This window comes from Monodon monoceros, unplaced genomic scaffold (genome assembly GCF_005190385.1).
Source record: "Monodon monoceros isolate NGI ecotype Baffin Bay Population unplaced genomic scaffold, NGI_Narwhal_1 Super_Scaffold_13, whole genome shotgun sequence".
Taxonomy (NCBI): Eukaryota; Metazoa; Chordata; class Mammalia; order Artiodactyla; family Monodontidae; genus Monodon; species Monodon monoceros.
In genome coordinates, this window is record NW_021703769.1 from 22317051 (window position 1) to 22336327 (window position 19277).

A 19277-nucleotide genomic window follows, 5' to 3' on the forward strand; every position below is an offset into this window, starting at 1 on the left:
TCCATTGTTTTTCCGAGGTCCTGGATCATCTTCACTATCATTATTCTGAATTCTTTTTCTGGAAGGTTGCCTGTCTCCGCTTCATTTAGTTGTTTTTCTGGGGTGTTATCTCGTTCCTTTATCTGGTACATAGCCTTCTGCCTTTTCATCTTGTCTATGTTTCTGTGAATGTGGTTTTTGTTTCACGGGCTGCAGGATTGTAGTCCTTCCTTCTGCTGTCTGCCCTCTGGTGGATGAGACTATCTAAGAGGCTTGTGGAAGTTTCCTGATAGGAGGGACTGGTGGTGGGTAGAGCCGGCTGTTGCTCTGGTGGGCAGAACTCAGTAAAACTTTAATCCACTTGTCTGCTGATGGGTGGGGCTGGGTTCCCTCCCTGTTGGTTGTTTGGCCGAGGCAACCCAACACTGGAGCCTACCCGGGCTGTTTGGTGGGGCTAATGGTGGACTCTGGGTGGGCTCATGCCAAGGAGTACTTTCCAGAACTTCTGCTGCCAGTGTCCTTGTCCCCACGGTGAGCCACAGCTGCCCCCCTTCTCTGCAGGAGACCCTCCAACACCAGTAGGTAGGTCTGGTTCAGTCTCCTATGGGGTCACTGCTCCTTCCCCTGGGTCCCGATGCACACACTACTTTGTGTGTTCCCTCCAAGAGTGGAGTCTCTGTTTCCCCCAGTCCTGCTGAAGTCCTGCAGTCAAATCCCGCTAGCCTTCAAAGTCTGATTCTCTAGGAATTCCTCCTCCCGTTGCCAGACCCCCAGGTTGGGAAGCCTGACGTGGGGCTCAGGACCTTCACTCCAGTGGGTGGACTTCTGTGGTATAAGTGTTCTCCAGTTTGTGGATCACCCACCCAGCAGTTATGGGATTTGATTTTACTGTGATTGCGCCCCTTCTACCGTCTCATTGCGGCTTCTCCTTTGTCTTTGCTGTGGGGTATCTTTTTGGTGAGTTCCAGTGTCTTCCTGTCGATGATTGTTGAGCAGTTAGTTGTGATGCAGGTGTTCTTGAGAGAGGGAGTGAGAGCACGTCCTTCTACTCCACCATCTTGAATCAGTCTCCCCTTTTGGTTTTATTTTGTGGGGTTTTTTTTGGGGGGGGTGGGGGGTGAGGGTGAGATTAAGTACTAAAGGTAGAGGTGACTTTATTCTCATTTGGGGAGAAAAAAAAGAATCTTATAGAAAAAGCTAAGGCCTTTTATCACCACCCCCAATCTCAGTTCCCTTTTCCCCTGTCACTAGAGGGTTTATTTCTCTGACAAGCTCTGTCATAGCACGGGCGTGACGACTGCCAACTGACCAAAATTCACATCCTTCCAGCTTAGCAGCCTCACTGCTAAGAGAAGAGATCTTTACCTGTAACTTGAGTGAATAAGGCTAGGGGAGGGGCTTCCCTGGTGGCGCAGTGGTTGAGAGTCCGCCTGACGATGCAGGGGACACGGGTTCGTGCCCCGGTCCGGGAGGATCCCACATGCCGCGGAGCATGGCCGCGGAGCCTGCGCGTCCGGAGCCTGTGCTCTGCAACGGGAGAGGCCACAACAGTGCGAGGCCCGCGTACCTCAAAAAAAAAAAAAAAAAAAAAAAAAAAAGGCTAGGGGAGGAGTCTTATTGGCTTAGTATGGGACACGTGTGTGTGGGTCACATGCATATCCCTGGACTTCTTACTGTGGCCAGAGAGTGGGGTGTCTGAATTGGCCAAACCTGGACCCCTCCCTACCTGGACTAGAGAGTCCATGTTCTGAAGGTGTTCTGAGCTGTTGCATGTGGGTTAAACAGTCATTCACTCTTTTTCTCCTCATTGGTAGCTAAGGCTGTGTGAAGAAGGTATTGGAGTTGGCTTTGAAAAGACAGATAGGAAAAGATAGATTTTATGTTGACATATTGCAAAAGAAGCTTTCAAATGAAGAGCATGATTTGTAGGAAGTCTGAGAGTGTGGGTAGTGGAAAAGTAAAAGTCGATGTCTCAAAGAATATTGATTTAACCAGGCTGAAAGATCTAAGAGGTAAGAGGGGAGAGAGCTGAGGCCAGAGTCAGGGAGAATGTATTATAGAACTTTAAGAAGGAAAATATGATTTACTCATAGGCAGAAAGGCTGAGTAATTGTGGAGGCAGATTCTTTTACTATGGGATTAAATGAAGTCGTGCAAATGAACTTTATACCACCACACAGGGGTAAGACAGTGGGGGCATTATATTAAAATTTCCTATGTAATAAATAACAGAAACTATGCCCAAGGCTCATTCAGTAGCCTGCTTATTAGAAACAGAATAAAACTCATACTAATAAAGAATGTTGACATTTCCAAGAGTATGTTGTCCTACAAGTTTACCTAAACTGTTTCAGACTGGCCAGGGAGAGGAAGAAGCACTAATAGACATGACGTGATCAAAATTTAACTACGTTCAGAGAGGTATGACAAGTCAGATTGTGTGATAACTCTGGTGATTGCACATTTAGCAGAAGGAAAAGGACTCAGAAAAAAAGGTGAACACTGATTATTATCAATTAATGGTAATATCCTAATCTCTCAACTACGTCTTTGATTAAGAGGGAGAGGCAGTCTAAGATGGAGAAGTATGTTGTGGACCGATACGATTTCAGGTGGTTTTATAATCCTGGAGAATAAAGGATCATGTTTTAAAAGTGCATATAGTCTTGGAGGTGGTAAGTAATCAGAGAGTGCTGGGAAGGATCTATGACCAGAGCCTATTGGACAGGTTCACTGTGCAGTCTTACCCTCTAGAATGCTGGGGCGAAGGGTGAGGTAACTGGAGGAACAGCCTTTGCACCAGCTGATAGTTGGCTAAAGCAGAAGGGTGGCAGCAGCATCTCCCCTGCAGTGGCCTGACCACTGAATCAGCTCCATAGCCAAGGCCTCTGCACACTCATCTCCAGGTAGAGACTTGTTCAAGCCATTCACATATAAGGTCACAAAGGATATATTTACAAATCCACATGGATGTGAGTGTCTCCTTTCTTTTTGTATTACTTTGAAAATGAAGAGAAACCATAAGAGATACTGACAACCAAGGGTTGCTCCAAATAGGGCAACAGGATTGACAGATAGGGCCCAGGACTCTTGGCCTTTTGATACTTTGGTCGCTACACAATTTGAGGGCGTATTATGGGGAGGTAGGGGCTAAGATCTCCCTAAAAAGTTGAAATTTTGTAAGCCAATTTTAACTCTGAATTTCATCCAGATTATGAAATGATGACAAAGTAGTGACTTTGCCCTGTTGCCTCGTCTGCTTTTTTTTTTAAGGAATTCCTTAATTTTTATTATTTATTTATTTATTTATTGGCTGTGTTGGGTCTTCGTTTCTGTGCGTGGGCTTTCTCTAGTTGCGGTGAGCGGGGTCTGCTCTTCATCGCGGTGCGCGGGCCTCTCACTGTCACAGCCTCTCTTGTTGCGGAGCACAGGCTCCAGACATGCAGGCTCAGTAGTTGTGGCTCACGGGCCTAGTTGCTCCGCAGCATGTGGGATCTTCCCAGACCAGCGCTTGAACCCGTGTCCCCTGCATTAGCAGGCAGATTCTCAACCACTGCGCCACCAGGGAAGCCCGCCTCATCTGCTTTTTAAATGTGTTCTCTTTCGCCCCATCTGTTTTATCTCCCTTTTCATCATCCTTCTGAACTTCCCTGACAGCTCACTATCCCCCTCCCTCCACTTGGCACCCTCCCTTTTCCTGCACACACTATCCCCATCAATTACCAGGTCTTAGGAGGTCCTGCTAACCCTAGGGCCAAAGTGTAAGTTGTTTTTTTTCCTCAGTTCTCAGTATCACAGCTGAGACCAAGCCAGGATATTTATGCAAGACTCTCCTGAAGGCTTAGATATGACACAGGAAGGCTCCAGCAACTTGACTGTCAAGATGACTGATGGTTGCGCATTCTCTTCAATTTGGGTTCTCCTGTATTGTCACTCATCTGGCCGGGGCTGGTTTCTCCCTGTCTCCCTCTTTACTCTTTCTTTCTCTCAAGAAGTGTAACATGAGAGAGATCGAAGACTCCTTAAGTTCATTTTCGGAATATATCACCTCCCAGAAGGAATCAAGTCCTAACTTTAGTGTACATTCCTTCTCCAAGTTTTTATACTTTAAATATATGTATGTAGGGACTTCCCTGCTGGTAGGGTGTTTAAGATTCCGAGCTCCCAATGCAGGGGCCTGGGTTCGATCCCTGGTCAGGGAACTAGATCCCACGTGCATGCCGCAACTAAGAGTTTGCATGCCACAACTAAGAGCCGGCGCAACTAAATAAATAAATATTTTATATATATATATATATATATATATATATATATATATATATATATGTAAACATATACAGTCTGTATAGTGTTGCTTTTTAAAAATATCTACATACGTAAGTCATATATATAGATCCTTCTGCATTTGTACTCAGCGTTGTTTTTTCAAGATTTTCTCTGTGTATTAATGCTTATAGTTCTAGTTCATTCATTTTTGTCTGCATCTCATTATATGAATGTCATAATTTGTCAGTTTCCTTACTGATGACTAATTAGACTACTTTCAATTTTTTGACATTATAAATAAGGCCTCAGTGTATATGTATATATATCTGCACATATCTTTTGTGTGTGAGTGTGTTTGAGAATCGCTTTAGATTATCCCTAAAAGTAAAATTGCTGTAGGGTAGACATCTCTTAACTTTACTAGAAATTACCAAATTTTTCTCCAGAGTAGTCGTTCCAGGTTACATGCCTACCAATAGTGTATGAAAGTTCTTATTTCTCTACATCTTGGCCAACACTTGGCATTATCTGACTTAAAAATTTTTGCCATTCTGGTATGTATGAAATTGCATCTCATTGAATTTAATTTGTACTTTCCTGACTGCTAACAGAGTTAATGTCTTCCTCTTCAATTTTCCATCACAGCATCCTATTTATTTCTTTCACAGCTCTGATCACAGGCTATTGTTATGGGTTTGTTTGTTTGTGTGTTTATTGTCGGCCTCCCTGTGTAGAACGTAATCTCCGTGAGAGCAGGGATCACATCTCTCTTGTTCACTGTTTTGTGCCCAGAGCTCAGTCCAGGGTCTGGTAGCAGGGCTTCACTAGATACGTAGCTGTTTAGGGAATGAGCCTGATGATGGTGGTGGAGGAGGGTCCTCAATAAGTGACATTACCACGTGAGAAATGTTCATACAGCAACAGGAATTTATGTCTTTATATTCCTCCCATCCAAACCCTGTACTTTATTTCATAGCCAGTTCACAGTGCCTGATTCTCTCCTTCATTTCTTATTCCCCCTTTTCAAGCCTTTGAAGAGGATGTAGCAAGCAGTAATAGAGGACAGCAGAAATATTGAGTCACTTGTGGTTGGATTTACTAGAGAGATACCTGCTCTAGCTTGCAGCCCATGATTTGAGATATACTGATGTTCAATTAGTGTAAGATTGTTCTGTGCCCCACATGAGAGAAGGAACCAAGGCTCTGATGAGGTTCACTATTAGGTAGGAAATTAAGTTGGAAGTGCTTTGCCTTTGTTGCGATTCTTATTGACAGAGTTATTTTGTCTCAGCTACTGTAACACTTCCTGAGATAGGTACGGACTTTGTCAGCAAAAATTCACTAGGCTAGGTGTGATAATTCATTTTTAAGAAATATAGATGTTGAAGAAGACTAGAATAAATCTCAGTTACTTTTTCTAGAGTCTCTTTCTTTTCTACCCAACCACTCTTAGTGCTGGTCCCAGTAGCTCTGATTTCATCTTGTTCTAGCTTTATTCAGTTCCTGAGCTCTGCTCTGGCTGCATCTTAAATTTTACTCATTGCCTTGGTTAGGACCCTTTAGGATGCAGGGAACAAACCCACCCAAATAGCTTAAACCAGAGGCAATCCAGGGATGTCTCAGAACTTAACAGCACACACAGCCGGAACCAGGAGTTAAAGTGGTGGAAATGCCTACTGTAAGCCCGCAAGTTTACTTCTCTTTTCAAGAGAAGAACCAAGCTGAGGATGGAATCTCTTAGTCCCAATTACAGATTCTCAGGGAAGGATGCTGACCTAGCATGGACCAAATGCCCACGTGACTCCAGTGAGCCATGGCCATAAGGTTATAGTCTACAGACAAGGCGGCCAAGAGCCACTCCTGTACTGTATGGATGACACAGAAGGGCAGCTCCCAGAGAAGGGGAGAGATTTTAGGCAGATACACCCATAGGTGCTGTTGAAATGATCAGTTGTTGGACATGCATTTAGAGGCTCTGAAGCCTCTGCCTTTTTACCCAGCAGCTTCTTCACATCTTCTGCTTCCTTAACTTTCCTTTCCCCAGGTTTTACCTGGCTCCTCACTCAACTTGCTGATCTCCTTGCCATAGCCAGTTGCGAATATATTCTCAGCAGATCCCTGGCTTCCCCCACTTAAGAAAGTGAGCTTTGTAGATAAGGTATATTTTTCCTTAGTTTGTTTGTTTATCAGAAAGGAATTAAAAAGTAGGAATATTCTGTATGATATAGCATCCGTCTAGTTGGCTTATAATTCAGCTATGATGTGTCCTGCCCCAGCTAGTGGGAAGCAGCAGTGAACTGGGTATTGTGAAACTTCAGTAACCTGGGAAGTCTATTCTGCCCTTGCTGAGACCTTTATGTTCTCTTGTTACAGGAACATGATATAGAAACAACTCACGGTATGGTCCACGTCACTATAAGAGGCCTACCGAAGGGAAACAGACCAGTTATTCTGACATACCATGACATTGGCCTCAATCGTATGTATTTGATTTTATACCTTCCCTATTTTATTATAATACATAATCTTTGTATATTTTTTTAAAACACACAAGAGACCCCAGTATTCTGATAAACCATAGGTTTTCTCCTCTATACGTTAAGCTTCCCTCCTCATTGCTACATGTTAATGGCAGAATTAAAGTTCCTGGGAAGTATGCAGTTGAATGCGTTTTGGGGGATACTGGGATTATATCTCACTTTGTGTCATATCTGCTAAAGGACTGAAGATTATATGATGAACTGGTTAAGAAAGTAGAACTAAAATCAGGTTTTTTTAAAAAACAATCTGTGCTTTGGTTTTTTTCATAAACCAAATTTTCGGGTTAGAAAATTCAGAGCTTGAACTTAACTTTGTTGTGAGCTCTTCAATAAATTAGTAAAAGTATTCTTATTATAGCCTATCATGAGTGACTTTAATTAATTAATTTTTAACATCTTTATTGGCGTATAATTGCTTTACAGTGGTGTGTTAGTTTCTGCTTTATAACAAAGTGAATCAGCTAGATGTATACATATATCCCCATATCTCTTCCCTCTTGCATCTCCCTCTATCCCACCCCTCTAGGTGGTCACAAAGCACCGAGCTGATCTCCCTGTGCTATGAGGCTGCTTCCCACTAGCCATCGATTTTACATTTGGTAGTGTATATATGTCCATGCCACTCTCTCACGTTGTTCCAGCTTACCCTTCCCCCTCCCCATGTCCTCAAGTCCATTCTCTAGTAGGTCTGCGTCTTTATTCCCGTCCTGACCCTAGATTCTTCGTAACAATTTTTTTTTTTTTTTTAGATTCCATATATATGTGTTAGCATATGAGTGACTTTAAATGGACTTCTCTAGATGGTAATATAAGATTCTGGCCCTAGCCCCAGGCATACAGAGTCTACGTACATGTGTTTTCTTGCACGCTCCTCTGGCTTTCAGAGGTGGCCTGCATTTGAAGTTACAGTCTAGTGCTGGAGCTTTTGTTGCCTCTTTAGCATGAGAAGGAATTTAAGCAGTTCCACCAACAGGGTAGAAATTGAAGCAGAAACCCCTCCCTGCACCCCAGCAATTTTGTCAAGAGACACAGTCTTCCACATGGTGAATGTAAGCAGCCTAAGATACTCACTTTAGCCGGGTTCTTGGGATACGGTCAGTATCTCTCTGTTAGGTAGGGGAATAAGATGCATGAAAAATGACAGTATTATGGGTGTAAGATTGTCTTGTGAAACACCAGGATTGGTTTCCTCTTTGTAGACATTCTGTAGAATTGAGGATTAGTTATCCTTTTCAAGTTGTTAAGATGTCTGGTAGTCAGCCTTTAGGGCAGCTTGAATCAGACAGATTGTTCAGACACTTCACTTTAGTGAAACAGTGATTAAAAGGGGGTGAAAGAGGACGATGATGTGGAATTGATTGAGTGAGGAAAATTGGGGAGAAACGGAGAGCTTGTGACTTATGAGTGTTTTGCTCTTGCAGATAAATCCTGTTTCAATGCATTCTTTAACTTTGAGGATATGCAGGAGATCACCCAGCACTTTGCCGTCTGTCATGTTGATGCCCCAGGCCAGCAGGAAGGTGCACCCTCTTTCCCAGCTGGGTAAGACCACAAGCAAGACCTTCTGGAAGACACGCACTCAGAGAGCAAACGGCTAAGCTCCAGCGGGAGCAGTAGCCGTGTGCTTCCCTCCAAGCTGGTTTTAGCACAGCCTACAGGTTATACTTGTCAACCGACCATCTGCAAATTTTCTCTCCTTGTTCTGAGAGGACTGTCACGTACAGTCTAGTCACGAAAACTGCATGTTTTCCCATATCCAGGAATGGCCCCCATGAATGGGAGCCAATCACAAGGCATTAGTGTCTGGAACACCCACTTCTCACTGTCTTTTAGCTGTCTCCTTCCTCATCTATTTTAAATCTGTCATTTTTGTGTCCCTCCCTGAAACTCCAAACTACCCAGGCCCAAACTCAGATCCCTCTGAGCTTCCTGGGAGCACCTCCCCACCCTTACCTTCAGTCTGGTGACAGGAATTTGAATATCAGTATAACCATTTATTTGGAGGAGCTGCCCTGTCCGCTAGAGGTGCATTTAACTGGACATGGACGTGGAGCGCTCAGCCTCATCCTAAGCCTGCTTTGCATGGTGGAGCCACAGTGTCCCTGACTCTTCCCTGGACAGCATAACTATTGAGGAGAACTTGGAGGAGGAATGAAAGCACAAGCTGTGGAATGCTAATTCTTCCCCTCTCCCTTTACTCATCTCCAGAGCTGCCTTTGCCAGCGACTGCTGTGAAATGGACCATTGCAGTGTTAGAATCATAGCTAACACTTACCTAGTACTCAAACAGTATTCTTGACGCTGCATTGCGTACTTTACATTTATTAACTCACTTAATCCTTACAACCCTATGGGATAGGTTTACTGTTATTCCCATTGTACAGGGGAGGATATTAAGGCCCGGAGATATTAAGTACCTTGGCCAAGCTTACATAACAAATAAGTAATAGAGCTGGGATTTTAACCCAGGCATTCTGGCTCCAGAATCTATGTTATTGACTATGTCCAAGCTATTCTGTCTCTTAAACACAAATTGGCCGGTGACCAGTTTATATCCAACAAGATTTAGATCCAGTTCCTTTTTTCTGTTTTACGTACAAATGGCTCAAGAGCACTCCAGTGCTTGAAGTGTTTCAAGCAGAGGCAGGCTGACTTCCCTGTCAAACGTAGAGCAGATCCTGCCCCATATGTAGGGGGTTGTCTGAAGGTCCCTTCCATCTTTGATGCTGTAATTTCTATGGACACTTCCTACTTCTCTTGGATTCTTGGTCTGAGTCAGTTTTGGGCTTGCCTGACCATCTTAGGATCCAGTGGCTTAGATCATGAACCAAATTCAAAAGCAAATAATAAAGTAACCGGGTTATTCTAGGCCTAAGTAAAACAAGTCAGCCTGTATGATGAGCAGCCCAGGATTTGCGACTGTGCCTGGGCCCAGTAAAGCTTTGTTTACTTTTGCACTTAGCTGCCTAAACCTAAGCAGCAGACCAGGAGCAGTAGGTTGACTCTTACTGCTGGAAGTTTACTGAGCCTGAACCCCAAATGAAGTGGTTATTAGGGGTTTGGAAACACCCTGGAGAGAACCGTATTACCTGTTCTTTTCAAATGGCTTCCTCTCGTCCCAGAGATTGCTCTTCAGGTTATAGAAACACGTAGGAGTTTTTTTGTTTGTTTTTTACTTTTCTCTTAGTGTGGCAGTTGTAGAGAGTCACACAACATGCCACAATCATTTCCGGGTACTACATCACCTCCTTTGAGCCTTTGGTAAAGGGAATGCTTTTATCTAAGAACCCTGTACTTTTCTAGCTGTTCTGGTGACTGGGAACTGTGAGTACCTTCTAATGTATGTAAGGAGGTATCCTTCCGGATTTCAGGTACCAGTATCCGACAATGGATGAGCTGGCCGAAATGCTGCCTCCTGTTCTCACCCACTTAAAGTAAGTTCATTCTGCAGTTCTTTCGCGTGGTTTTTGTTTTTTGTTTTTTCGCACTTTCTACTATGTGTCTGATCTGGGGGATATGACGATGAGCAAAACAGTCTCGTCACTACCCTCGTGGAGCGTGGAGCTTACATTTTGGTGTGGGAGATAATTGACAACAAGGAAGCAAACAAATAGTCACAGCTTACGTGCCATAGAAGAAGTCAGTGGGGATGTTGTGATAGAGGATAAGGGCAGGGTGTACACAGATAAGGCTAATTGAGGATTGCCTCTCTAAGAAGGAGTCCTTTAGATTGAGACCTGGAGGATAAAAAGGAGTTACCTAAACAGAGAGCCAGGACAAGAGGATTCCAGACAGAAGGAATATGTCCAAAAGGCCTGAGCCGAGTGAGCAAGTGGGAGAAAGGCACAGGGTGAAATCTGAGAAATAGACAAGGACCAGATTGCACAGGCCTCACAGATCAGGTAAGAATTTGGGATTTTATTCAAAAGACAAAAAACACCGAAGGGTTTTAAGTGCTATCCAATTTAGTCTTTTAAAATGATCACTCTAGATATGTAAATTGCACATCTGTAAAGGAATTTACATTTTTAAAAAGAAATTACTCCAGCTGTGGAGAGAATGGTTTAGAGAGGGGTAAAAGAGAAAAAGCAAGGGACCAGTTAAACTGTTACAACAATCAGGCAAGTTAGTGATAATGATAGCTTGGTACTGGATACTGCCCAGGGGATGGAATGGGGTAGGAGCAGGCAGATGGAAATACTTTGAAGGTAGATTTGCTGATGTGTTGGATGTGGAGGTATTAGGAGAGTGAGCTGTCAAGGATGACTCCCAGGTTTTAGTCATATTTCATTTAGTCCGTAAAATCAATTTAGAAGTAGGTGGTCATATTCTTGTTTTATAGGTAGGGAACCCAGGCTCAGGAAGTTAAAGAAACCTGACCAAATTCTGCATCCAGTAAGCATCAGAGCCAGATTTGAACCCAAGTGCATTCTTTTCATTATGCCATCCTACCTCCAAATGAGTTAACCCTATCAATGTTGGTGTGTCCCGTTCACAGTCTGAAAAGCATCGTTGGGGTTGGAGTTGGAGCTGGAGCTTACATCCTCAGCAGATTTGCAGTAAGTACATGGAGGACTAGTCTCAACACCCTTGAGGCACTGCCTAGGTCACAGCTCTTACTGCTGTGTTAAATGACAAGGAACTGTTGTGGGATCTTAGGTCAGCTTTTCTATAAATTCTGTCAACAGATACAGGTTTGTATAAGGCCTTGCTTTGTACTTATAGCACCTGAAGAATAACAAATGAGGGCAAGATATCATCAATAAAAATAATTCTCAGAGAATATTTATGGTGGAATTTCTTACAACCATTAAAATTTTGTAAGAAGAGCTTGTAATGATATGCAATTCACATACACCACAACCTTAACAAAAAGGTTAGAATACAGATGCACATAAAGTTTGTCATAGGCATAGGAAAGAACTGAAAGAAAACATGAAAATACTAACAGATTGATGTTGTGTGGTTAGATAATATGAGATTTTATTTTCTGCTTTTTATAATTTCTCTGTTTATCAAATTTTCTATAGTGAGCATAATCGGAGGGGGAAAAGTAAGCTGGAAAGTTTTTAGTTTACATAGAAATGTTCTTATTGATTTTTATTTAAGGAACTCTTTCCCAAATGCCTCCTGGGTGAAGGGCAGTCTTCTGGAGGGTGGTATCACCTATTCATGTGGTTTTAGAAAAAAACTTAAGAAGTTGCTACTGGGGACAAGGTGTATGAGTATGAAATAGCCAGTCTAAGCCTCAGTAGCCCCTTATGCCCTGTAGTCCCAAGGGCACTGCCCCAGCAGGGGAGACCCACCATGAGCTAAACAACTGTAGAGATACCAGGTGCCGTCCTCCTCCTGTGGAAATAAAAACCGTCTCCCCCGTAGATCTTTGCCAGGCGAGATCCTGTGATGGTAGTTTAGGAAGCTGGTTTTCCAGATGCTAAGCTAGATTTATAGAGCTACTTTTCTAAATATCCTCCCTAGCACCTCTCTGACCTTTCTTACTTTCAAATCTGAGGCATTGAGGCCTTGTAAGAGGTGACTAACCATGCTGCAGTATTTTTAGAAGAAGCTGAGAGTGGGGCTCTTGACTGTTGTCTTTGTCTTGTTTCAGCTCAGTCACCCAGAGCTCGTGGAAGGTCTCGTGCTCATTAACGTTGACCCTTGTGCCAAAGGCTGGATTGACTGGGCAGCTTCCAAAGTAAGACCAGTGTCCATTGGCTCATCTCTTGGTCCCTTCTCAAAATGGCTTATCTGGTTTTTATTTTTTCATTCATACAGTCAAGGGCAAGAAGTTTTAAGTATACAGCTTGATGAATGTTTACACATGTAATCACCACTTAGTCAATATACAGAATATTTCCAGCTCTGTGCTTAATACTTCCTCCCTTTCCCAGAAGTAACTGTTATTCTGACTTCTACCACCATAGATTGGTTTTATATATTCTTAAACTTCGTATCCTTGGAATAATAGAATATATATTCTTGTGTATCTTGCTTCTTTGATTCATCACTGTCTGTGAGTCTCAGTCACGAATGGAATACTATGCAACCAAAAACTTATGGGGGTTTTTTTTTGGTTATTTAAGGAAATGTGAAATTTTTCATGTTTAAAAAAACAGATAATAAAATTTTGTTAAATACGTATATGCATTTATAAGGAAAATAATTTGCTACCGGTAGTTACATCTTTGGCTGGTAGCATTACAGATGATTCTTATTTTATGTATTCTATGTTTTCCTAATTTTCTGTGATAAACATGTATTGCTTTCATAGTTACTTTAAAATATTAAACTATTCCACCTGCCAGCAGACCAGATTCTAAAAAGTTTATCCATTCCTCCCCACATTTAACTTCTGGAGAAATGATGTATTTCCTAGCTTTGGATGAAATATATTAACAATGCTATTGCCAGATGCTATGGAAATTCTTTCTTACAACCTGACTTATTTAAAATTTGTTTTAATTCCTATCTAGGATGTGGGTACATTAAAACTTACCTGAACACTCTTCATAACGTGATACAACCTAGTAAAAATTCTTATAAAGCTTTAGAATGACCTTATGAGTATTAAACATGAAATGAAATAGGTTATTAATTCTTATTATCTTTAATGTATAACCTGTGGATCACTGATAACACATGTGAAGATTTCTGGGCTTCTTTCTTCCTTAATCTTTCTGGGACTACATGACCCTGCTCCACCCATATCCACATCTGTCCCCCTGATTTCCTCTTGTCCATCTCCACCCCCAACTCAGTACTTCACCTCTGATCCAAGTCAGCAGTAGGAATTGAGCATAAAAGCAACAAAGAAGGAAGGCTTAAGGGAATCAGCAACATAATTTGAGATGGAAATTTTTCTGAAAATAGACTAACAGTCTGCAGATTTACACAGATTGATGCATTTATTAGACTGTGATGTGCATAGTTTTGAAATGGGAAAAATTAGGAGAAAAATGTTCAAAATGCAAGAACATTCTGTAAACATAGCAATTTCCTCCCACTACTTGAAATGAAGATAGCAAAACTAAAAGAAAGAAAAAAATCGTTTTTTCTTTTGGATGGCTTGGGAGTAGTTGTAAGTCGTTCCTTATTAACTGTAAACCCAGTGTAACTGCAGAAATACAGGCAGGAATGAAGCAGCTAATAGCTGTGAGTTCTCGGTCCCACGTTTTCGAAGAAGCAATGGCAGCATTTCTTCTAGCCACCTATTTCAAAGCAGGCTATATTATTACCCTGGAAGGAAAACTTTTCGTTTTTTTCTGACTTGTTTCTTGTTCTCGGGTTTCCTGGGACCACCATCTCATGAAAATGTGTGACACTGAGTTGTGTTGTTTATTTGTTGAAGCATAACATGTATACAAGAAAGTGCACTAGTGAAGTGGACAGCTTGATACATTTTTACCCATGCTAACTCCCTTGACACCAAGTTTTTATCTTTCTAGCTCTCGGGCTTGACAACCAATGTTGTGGACATAATTTTGGCTCATCACTTTGGGCAGGTAAGTGCCTGTGCCAGCCAGGAGAGGGGTGTGTTTACTGGCTTGTGTGCAAAGTCTTACTCACCTCAGGAAAGAAGGGGTGCCCCAGAACTCACCTGATCCCAGTGGGTTACCACTTTCAGTGCCGTGTGAGATGCACGTGGCCCAGCAAAGGCCAGTCTTAGGGGAGAGGCATGAACTCAGTGCCACGTGGCTCTTGGCATTTGGAGAGAGGAGAGAAGGCAGCCCCTACCGCCCACCTGTTCCCTGTGAGCAGATGCCATCTGTTCATGTTTGACAACATCATGTGCCTCACCAAGCATCTCTGGAGCCAAATGAGGGAAGGGCTTTACAGAAATAGAAGTTTCAGAGAAAAAGAAACCAAGAGTGTTAGTGCCGAAAGAACCTTAGAGATTATCTTGTTCAAACCCCATGTCTTAACTGGTGAGGAAACAAGTCCACGGAGGAAATGACAATTATATGGATAATTGTTACGTGAAAGAGGGGATCCCAGTCCTCTTTTCAGAGAGAAAGTGAGTTGGATAACAGAAGTCTTACACCAATTACAATGTGTGTTTTCTCCTACACCACCAAACAATTCTCAGACACCAGCTGGGTGTCCTGCAGTTCAGCTCAATGATGCCACTGTCTACCTGGAGATAGGTCAGATCCAAAAGATGAGGGCTCGGCCCTAACCACCAGGCCACCACCACTGCTCCCCCTTCCCCCACTTCAGCCACCAGTTGCCACTCCAGGTTGTCACCTGTGCTTCTGACCAACCAGCTATATAGATCAGAGGTTCCAACGGCCCCCTCCTTGGGTTCAGTTAATTTGCTGGAGCGGCTCAGCAGAACTCAGAGAAACATTGTACTTACTAGATTACGGGTTTATTATAAAAGGACATATGACTCAGGAACAGCCAGATGAAAGAGGCGCATAGGGCAAGTCATATGGAAAGGGGCACGGAGCTCCCATGCCCTCTAGGGTGCACCAGTCTCCCAGAACCTCCACGCCTTCACCAACCCGGAAGCTCTGCCACTCCCGTCCTTTTGGGGTTTTATGGAGGCTTCATTACAGAGGCATGATTATGTGGCAATCAGTTCAATGGCCAGCTCCTCTCCCCTCCCCGGAGGTGGGGACTGGGTGGGATTGAAAGTTCCCACCCTCTACTCACAGGGGCTGGTTCCACCTAGAAGTTACTTAGGGGCTTTCCTAAAATCACATCGTCAACAAAAAAAGATACCTTTATCAATCTCATCAGTTTGGAAATTCCAAGCATTTTAGGAGCTCTGTGCCATGACTGGATGAAGACCAGACACATGTTTCTTTCTTTTTTTTTTTTTTTTTTTTGTGGTACGTGGGCCTCTCACTGTTGTGGCCTCTCCCGTTGCAGAGCACAGGCTCCGGACGCGCAGGCTCAGCGGCCATGGCTCACGGGCCCAGCCGCTCTGCGGCATGTGGGATCTTCCCAGACCGGGGCACGAACCCGTGTCCCCTGCATCGGCAGGCGGACTCTCAACCACTGCGCCACCAGGGAAGCCCCAGACACATATTTCTTATTATAAATCACAACATCACAGATGACCTATGAAGAAGGAATAAATGAGTAATGCGTTTGGAGAGCTGTGAGGTGTCTGGAGTTGGGGAGATGAAAACAATATAAATAGGAGTAATGCGGGCTCAACTGTCGTCTCTGTACTGAAGGAAAATGGTTGGTGGGGAAAAAATTAGCATTTACTGAGCACTTATTCTCTGTAAAGCACTTTGACCAGTACTTTTAGGTACAAACTCAGTTATTTTTCATGTGGTTCTATTAGACTTACTTTAAAATGGAGGAACTAAGGGCCAGAGAGGCAGCGTAACTTGCCACCATTGTCCAGATAGCAAGTGGTTTGAATCCAGGTCAAGCTAACTCCAGAGCCCATAGTTTTTTTCTTTCATTGAGATTTTATTTTATCAAAGGTACAAATTCATACATATTTTAGAGTAGAGAAGTTCTGCAGGGCTTATTACAAAGAATTTGCCACTCACCCTATTTCCTTCTTCTTAGATTAATTCTTTTAGCTGATTCTTTTGGGTTTTGCCTCTTTAATTATTTACTTGCATATAGTAAAGGACACAAATCATAAGTGCATCTCAGTGACCTTTTATATTACATACATATACTCCTTTGTAACCACCACCAAATCAAGATACAGAATATTTCCATCATCCCCATAAGTTTCCCTCATGCCCTTTCCTAATCGCTATAATCCCCCTCCCCAAACAAGGTATTCACTATTCTGTCACCTCTATACATTATCTTGCCTGTTCTTAAACTTTATATAAACGTAATTACAGTGTACACTCTTCTGGGTCTGGCTTCTTTTGCTCGGTATAGTCTTTGAGATTCAACCATGTCATTCTATGTATCAGTAGTTCATTCTTTTATTCTGTGTAGCAGTCCATTGTTATATACCATGAATGTTCCTATGAACATTTGGGTTGTTTCCAATCTTCTGTTTTTGTTTTACTATTATATTTATTTATTATTATTTTTTTAATTTTATTTATTTATTTTTGGCTGTGTTGGGTCTTCATTGCTGCACGTGGGCTTTCTGTAGTTGGGGCGAGCAGGGGCTACTATTCATTGCGATGCGCGGCTTTCTCACTGTGGTGGCTTCTCTTCTTAGAGCATGGGCTCTAGGCACGCGGGCTTCAGTAGTTGTGGCACGAGGGCTCAGTAGTTGTGGCTTGCGGGCTCTAGAGTGCAGGCTCAGTAGTTGTGGCACATGGGCTTAGTTGCTCCACGGCATGTGGGATCTTGGTGGACCAGGGATCGAACCTGTGTCGCCTGCATTGGCAGGCAGATTCTTATCCACTGGGCCACCAGGGAAGCCCTGTTTTACTATTATAAATAAAGCTTCTATGAACATTCTTTTTTTTTTTAATATTTATTTATTTGGTTGCACTGGGTCTTAGTTGTGGCAGGTGGGCTCCTTCGTTGTGGCATGCAAACTCTTAGTTGCGACGTGCATGTGGGATCTAGTTCCCTGACCAGGGATCAAACCCAGGCCCCCTGCATTGGGAGCACAGTCTTACCCACTGCACCACCAGGGAAGTCTCCTATGAACATTTTTATATGTGTCTTTTTGGATATATGCTTCCATGTCTCTAAATATGCATATATTTCCACTTGTTGATTTTTCATTTGTGGGCATTATCTGTTGGCATTCCATTATGAAAGATGATTTCTCTCATATACACATACACACCGACCCCATGACACACGTTTGTGTTTTCCACCGCTCTATCCTCCCAATATAATGTAATTTGGTTTAGATCAATTTCCAGCATTTACACTAGCATATAAATGTTATTCAGAGCTGAGCCATGACAGATTTCTTTTTCTGTACATTTCCCCTTTACCAAGTGACAGTGTTAGAATTTTTAAGTAAGGACCACTGGGGGGACACTGCAAGGTGATAGTGGCAGGAAGGCACTTCCTTTCCTTTTTAAAAAAAATTTAAGACTTCCCTGGTGGTGCAGTGGTTAAGAATCTGCCTGCCAATGCAGGGGACATGGGTTTGAGCCCTGGTCTGGGAAGATCCCACATGCCTCGGAGCAGCTAAGCCTGTGTTCTACAACTACTGAGCCCACGCACCTAGAGCCGGTGCTCTGCAACAAGAGAAGCCACCACAATGAGAAGCCCCCACACTGCAATGAAGAGTAGCCCCCGCTTGCCGCAACTAGAGAAAGCCCGCGCACAGCAACGAAGACCCAACACAGCCAAAAAAAAAAAAAAAAAAAAAAAAAAATTTAGCCCAAGAATCAGGGCTTGCCACACAGAAGGCCTGGTGACACTCATCTCAGCAGTCTTCAGGTCACACTTTCTCCATCCTGTGGGCTGTTTCCAGGGTCCAGTCAGGAGACAGAAACCACACACTTTGAGTTGAGAAAATTTAACATAAAATATTGTTAACTAGTAGAAGGCTGCTTACTTCTCAAAGAGGTGAAAGAGGACTCTCAGGTGTCCAAAAGTAGCAGGTGGAAACCAGCAGCTACTCCTAGGCAGAGTGCATGTGGACACTCAGGGAACTAAGGACTTAGTTGGGCCCACCCCCACCAAGCCTGAGAGTCATGCCTCTTCAAGGATGGTAAGGTTTCCACAGAAAGTACAACCGGCCAGGAGTGAAAAAACTTGCCAGAGGGTGAGGGCCGTAACTGGTGCATAGAGCCACTCACCAGATGAGGGAGACATTTGTCTAAAATAAGGTCTGAACAGCTGCAGAAGCTCCAGAAGCTGCAGCCGGATGGGGGAGAACCTGGGCCTGGGGTGCAGCTACAGCTTTTCTACGAGAATTCCTGACACCTTGAGCCAGTGGCTCCTGTGCTAAATTTTAAAAAGGGGCTGGCGAACGGAAAATGTTTATGCGTTCTACCTCCAGTACAACAAAGAACAGTGGATCTGAGGCTGAGGATAACTGGCACAGGTTCTTTGCCCGATGGCTAGTGATCCCTGTCTGTCCGAATTTTATAAGGGTGGATCACTGAAAGGCCTGTGTGCACCAGGTGAGGCTTATCCCTTGGGTGATTAGACTGGGCCATTTCCTTGGGGAGCCCCTGATGTCAGCAGCTTTAGGTCTTTTCTCTGGGACTGGTCAGATTCCCCAGATAAGCTTTGAGGTTACACACCAGACACTAATGTTAGTATTCTTGGAGCCAAGTTCAGAAAAAGACCGAGAGCCTCAACATTCAGGCTTTAAACTTTCACTTTTCAGTATGGTGGGCCTGTGGTCTTCCAGATCGAAGACCTTGTGTTTTATTGTTTCCAGAGAATAGACCTTCAGTCTTCTTCTGAGGTGGGAAAAGGGAAGTCCCCCAGAATGCAGGGGAGGGATCTGGAGCTCCGGCTGCTTTATGCTTTGTTCCCATTGGACCACAGGTGCAGATAATTAGAATGATCATAGTCTTTGGTTTGTAATACACCCTCATCATTCATTGGTCCATGCACATAACCCACTTTTATTTA

General features: G+C 43.3%; 1 protein-coding gene across 3 annotated transcripts in view; it reads left to right on the forward strand.

Annotated features, from left to right (window-relative positions):
• NDRG3 (NDRG family member 3) overlaps nt 1-14762 on the forward strand; it is a 59899-nt gene extending 45137 nt beyond the window's left edge. For all 3 annotated transcript variants that reach the window (XM_029221999.1, XM_029222000.1, XM_029222002.1), the window contains 6 exons: nt 6619-6724; nt 8207-8327; nt 10157-10219; nt 11284-11344; nt 12394-12480; nt 14231-14762. In XM_029221999.1, coding sequence (XP_029077832.1) covers nt 6619-6724; nt 8207-8327; nt 10157-10219; nt 11284-11344; nt 12394-12480; nt 14231-14386 — 594 coding nt within the window. In that variant the 3' untranslated portion in view covers nt 14387-14762. The remainder of the gene's footprint in view (nt 1-6618; nt 6725-8206; nt 8328-10156; nt 10220-11283; nt 11345-12393; nt 12481-14230) is intronic.
• The last annotated feature ends 4515 nt before the right edge of the window (nt 14763-19277 follow it).